Raw genomic sequence first — 5,712 nt, 5'->3', positions numbered from 1 at the left:
CAATGTGCATGTATAAATGAATGCAATGCCTGAGAAGTACTTCAATAAAATCTTTCGGAATATCATAAGACCATTATGCCTTTGATTAATGTCATAAAGTAAACTTTATCAACTTACGTATTTTCTGAGACCCATGAACAGATGATAGAATAATAGGATACATGGGGAATCAAGAACATATGCATCTCTAGCATTTCTATGAATAGTGTCATTTATGGAAGTTGTGCATTTGCTCGTTTCGTTTGTATCGTATGGATTATGCCAAAAGAAAGAAGGGATAGCCTTAACATACCTGAGCCGATTCTCTTGACAATCCCTATAACACACGTCAATTGTGACAACACATAACGGCGGATCGAAGTTGGGAAAAATCTGTATGATATTCTTGAAAAAGATTGTACCGTACTCCCTTAGAATTGTAAAAATCTCACGTTGCTAAATGCTAAGAAATCTTTTTGAATTTTTGTTTCAAGAGAATCACGTTACAACCATATGAATCCTTGTATGAATTGACTGAAGCTTTAATCCCTCATATTGTAGATACATCAAATCTCCGTAAATGATTTAGAGAGATTTTTTTAAACCTTGGTGGGTTTGGACCCCACTAGGTGATGACCTAGCCACCAAACTATCTCAAATGTGCCACTTTGCAATTTAATTGAAGAGTCACTTATTGGAATGGTGGGATGCCACGTTGGGGGGGGGGGGGAGGGAGGTTAAGTTTATCCAAAAAAATAATAATTAATTAGCTAATCTCCCACCAAAAATTATTAATTACCCAATTATCCACATAATTAAGAATTATCTCAAATTACTTAAAATACTACTCACTTTTAACACACTTTATACATCTTACTATCATGGTCATGTGGTACCTTGTATGGCACCAGTCCGTAAATACGGGGTATTGTAGCTTGGACCGTATTTTATCTCAAAATGTCAAACTTCGACGAAACTCATTTTCTTTGATTCGCTTACCCTCTCACCTTCACGAATTTACTTATCACTTGTTTGAAATAGCGTAATACTTATAGTCTCAAATAATAATCTCATTCCCGAACTTACGTCGATTAATTTACGATAAAAATTTAACGTACGAAAATGCGGGATGTAACATCTCATTTCTGAGATTTCATCAATTTACTTATGGTTTACTTTCGCGTACGAAAACATGGGGTGTAGCAGGGACATTGAAGGATACATCTGCAACTAACATAGACATTGGATTTAAGCCCCCCAGATTGAAGTTTAAAGGAAGAAATGCAGTGACAAAGTCACAACTTCAGCAGGTGAGTGCAACAAGGAAAAAAGGCCCTTCAAGTCAAACAAGTTCAGCTGCATCTGCACTGTGAAGCAGACTAGCTTTTGTTTATGTTATCTAAGATGTCACTGCAAGTTTTTTGTTTGGGTAGTTATGCTCTATTTGATACATTATGCTCTGTTAGAGTTTACTAGTTTGGGCAGTTATTTGTTTGGGAAAATAATGCACTATTTTTATAATTTGTAGACCAAAATAATGTTCTATTTTTTTTAGCTTCGATGTAATGCTAGTTCTTCACATTATGCAATTGAATGTTTGGGCAGTTATGTTTTCAATTCATGAATATGTTTGGGCAGTTATGTTTTCAGTTCATGAATATGAATTTGCATTTCGTTCATAACACAATATGAAAGTGCAGCTGAACTTCAATTTGTATAAAAAATTGGTCATTGCCATTTCATTCATAACAAGATAGTGTACATTAACAAAAGGCTAAATTCCTAGTATCCACTTCCAACATACTACATTGTTCTTGAACTAATAGCAGCAACTACAACACCATTATCACCAGCATATCATAAAAATACTACATTGTTCTTCAAACCACCAGCATTAGCGAAGCCAAATCCATAGAAGCAGCAGCACCACCACAACAAATAACCACTTCAACCGTGCAACTGTTTTCTCAGTTCTTTCGACTCTCTTCAACAGACCCCGTATAACCCTCTTAGCTTGGTCGGGCATTTCATCATCATGCCATCTGAAGTATTTGCATCCACCTCGACCCTACAAAATTAAAAAAGAAATGTGGCAAAAAAAAAAATAAAAACATATTTCTTTTTTAAGAAATTCAAGGGTTTAAGCAATACAATCGACTTAGCAATTTACAACCATAAAATCGATGACCTGGGTTTGCAGGTGACCATGATATAGTCAGTGGCGCATTCAATTCACAGTAGCAAATATCCATTCTATTGCGTGAAGTTGTTGATTTTTGTGACATGGAACTGATAAACAAGAAAGATGAGGAAGAAATTAGATAAAGATTCAAGTTTGGGCATCTAAGCTTCAATTGAAGGGGAAAATGGCGACTTTGAAAGGGGAAGAAGACGAAAGAGGAATTAGGATTTTTTTTTTGAGAGAAATAATAGAAAAATCGGGTGTTTTGAAGTGGATCTAACGAGTTTTTTTTTTTTTTTTACCGTTAGAATATTTACCAAAGCAAATATTAATAACATTCACGCGCTTACTATGTGTGGACATAACACTCCTTTGGCCGGTCATGCGTTGTGTTTAAATGATATAAACTAAAATAAAGTTAAAGTGTTGAATAGGAAAAACACTAAGTTAAGATGTGAAAATGGAAACTGAAACCAAGTTTAAGGTACATCAATATATTTGTAGATAAAAAATTCATTATTAGTAAAACTTCAAGACTGGCCTACCTCCCCCAACTCTACACACACAAACCAAACGCGTCAAATTTACGTTCAAGATAAGACCATATCCACAAGCTCTGTCTCTCATCACTATCATCATATATATTTTATAGCGTGTTGTCCTTTTACTTTTCAAACCTTCTAAAAACCTGATTCTTTTTATATCTAGAAACAAACGCCGTACAACATCCAAATACAGTATTTTCATAATTCCTACTGCCCAGCACGAAGTTTCCATTACGTGCTTTGCCCACGGAATAATGCCAACTCCCACTGATTCTTCACCCCAACTATATACCTATTATAAATATATCCCTTTTCTCTTCCTTCATCAACATATCCAAAGTTTCCAAAGTTTTCCTTTTAGCTTCAAGTTCAACCCTTTTCACACTTATTGTATTCTACTTACATATCTCAAATTATCTTGAAATTAAAGGAAAAAACCAGTCTAAGACTTACTAGTTTAGTTGTTATACGTGCAACATGTGCATGGAATCAGTTTCTGTACCTAGTGTTGAAAACAAATCTTATTTCTCAAGATTAAGGAAGAGGTTTTCACTCAAAAAGGCAACGACGACAACTATTACTACTACTATTACTACTGATTATCTTTCGATGAGTAGTAGTAGCAAAAGTAATAATAGTGGCGAGTTAGAGAGGGTATTTACATACTTTGACGAGAATGGAGATGGAAAAGTGTCACCGGCTGAGCTCAGGAGGTGTGTGAAGGCGGTAGGAGGCGAACTGACGGTGGAGGAGGCGGAGATGGCGGTGAGGCTATCGGATTCCGACGGGGATGGATTGTTGGGTTTGGAGGATTTTACAAAACTAATGGAAGGAATGGAAGAGGAGAGAAATAAGGAGAGTGAATTGATAGGAGCATTTGGAATGTATGAAATGGAGGGGAGTGGCTACATTACTCCTAAGAGTTTGAAGATGATGTTGAGTCGACTCGGTGAGTCAACTTCCATTGATAACTGCAAAGCTATGATTCAGAGATTTGATATCAATGGAGATGGAGTTCTCAACTTTGATGAGTTCAAAGCTATGATGACAAGTTAACTAGATTTCAACACACAAATAGTGTAATTATACATGTACATAATTCTTTGGCCTTGGGCAGCTTGTTGTTTGTTTCTTGATAAAAAGATAAATAAATTCTGATTAATGGTTTTTCGTTGTTAGAAACTGTGGGCAGAAGAGAAGTGTTGTAAAGAATTTCAAGGTTTCAGAAAAATCAAATGTTGCATTATTAATTATTTATATATATATATATATATATATATATATATATATATATATATATATATATATATATATATTAAATTATAGCTGTGTGACCCTTTTCCTATCAGTTATCCTTGGCAGCTGCTAAGACATAGGAGTGTATAGATAATAATGGACTTCAAAGATGTCAACGGTATAAATGTTATGTTTGACATCCGAGTTTTTAGCCAAAATTGTCTATTATATTTGGGGTAAGTTTAACTTTGTCCTTTATTTATTGCCCTAACACTTATTGTCCTTTAAGTTTGCTAAACTTGAGCAGGTTTAATCCACTAAAGAGTTTTTAGCCAAAATTGTCCCTTATGTTTGGGGGTAAGTCTAACTTTGTCCTTTATCTATTGTCCTGAACACTTATTGTCCTTTAAGTTTGCTAAACTTGAGCAGGTTTAGTCTACTTAACAAAAGACCCAAACTGGTGGGTAAAAAAACTTTCAGTACTCAAATTTTGCAGAACCGATGTAGTGAACCTAAACCTGTTTAACGGGCCGGGTTGACCCGATTTCGGCCCGGCCCGGTGGAAGGAGGCCGGGTAGGGCTGGGTTTGGGGGGCTAGGGAGTTGGTCCGTATATTATTTTTTACCGGTTAACCGGATCGGTCAAACTCGGTCAATGAAAGTTACTTTTAAACCGGTTAACCGGACCGGCCCGACCCTGTTCAACGACTATTTTTTTAATTTTTTTTAAAAATTATCACACTTGTTTCTACAATCTTAAAGGTGACAAAGGGGTGGGCCGGGCCCTTAGGCCCGGAACCGCTCCGGTTCAATTTTTCATCGGATGGGCCCGGACTAGTTAAGCCCGATTTTAAAAACTTGGCAACCAGCCAGGATTGGTGACCGACCGGTCATTATTTTTCTCAACCGGGCTGGTCCGGTTAACCGGTTCAACATTAATTTTCATTGACCGGTAAAAAAATATATACGGACTAACCCCCAAACCCCCCAAACCCAGCCCTACCCGACCCCCTTCCACCAGTCCGGGCCGATCTGATTTACTACCGGTCTAGGCCGGTCCGGAACCGAGTTAACCAGGCCCGTTAAACAGGTTTAGGTTCACTACATCGGTTCTGCAAAATTTGAGTACTGAAAGTTTTTTTACCTACTAGTTTGAGTCTTTTGTTAAGTGGACTAAACCTGCTCAAGTTTAGCGAACTTAAAGGACAATAAGTGCTCAGGGCAATAGATAAAGGACAAAGTTAGACTTACCCCCAAACATAAGGGACAATTTTGGCTAAAAACTCTTAAGTGGACTAAACCTGCTCAAGTTTAGCAAACTTAAAGGACAATAAGTGCTCAGAACAATAGATAAAGGACAAAGTTAAATTTACCCCAAAGATAAGGGATAATTTTGGCTAAAAAGTTCTTTGACATCCAATAACGTGAATTTCCGAGTCATAGGAGTCGAAGTATGAAAATGGTCCAGTCAATCAATTATTTAACATGGTATACATGTGATTTGCCTATTTAATTAATTGCACACCTCAAAATATCAAATTGTACGGTCATGAACCTGATGACATGAAGTTGCTGCCTTCAAATTTTATTAATCCATTCATGTATTCCGTAACTCTATTATTATAATTATTATTAATTTTTTTTATAACAGTCTTACACATATTATTAATTTCACGAGATATTTACTAAGGAGTCAACGGATGAAATGAGGGAGATAAATGAGTTTGGATTATTTTGACACGTGGCATCCAAAAGATTCTAATTTTGAATA

General features: G+C 36.3%; 1 protein-coding gene across 1 annotated transcript; it reads left to right on the top strand.

The window, feature by feature from the left end:
- Positions 1–3,024: 3,024 nt before the first annotated feature.
- On the top strand, positions 3,025–3,888 carry LOC142164258 (putative calcium-binding protein CML19). Its single transcript, XM_075221890.1, has one exon. The coding sequence runs from the start codon at positions 3,184–3,186 to the stop codon at positions 3,760–3,762; it is 579 nt and encodes a 192-aa protein (XP_075077991.1). The 5' UTR covers positions 3,025–3,183; the 3' UTR covers positions 3,763–3,888.
- The last annotated feature ends 1,824 nt before the right edge of the window (positions 3,889–5,712 follow it).

This window comes from Nicotiana tabacum, chromosome 9 (assembly GCF_000715075.1).
Source record: "Nicotiana tabacum cultivar K326 chromosome 9, ASM71507v2, whole genome shotgun sequence".
Taxonomy (NCBI): domain Eukaryota; kingdom Viridiplantae; phylum Streptophyta; class Magnoliopsida; order Solanales; family Solanaceae; genus Nicotiana; species Nicotiana tabacum.
This window is presented reverse-complemented; position numbering and strand designations above follow the sequence as displayed.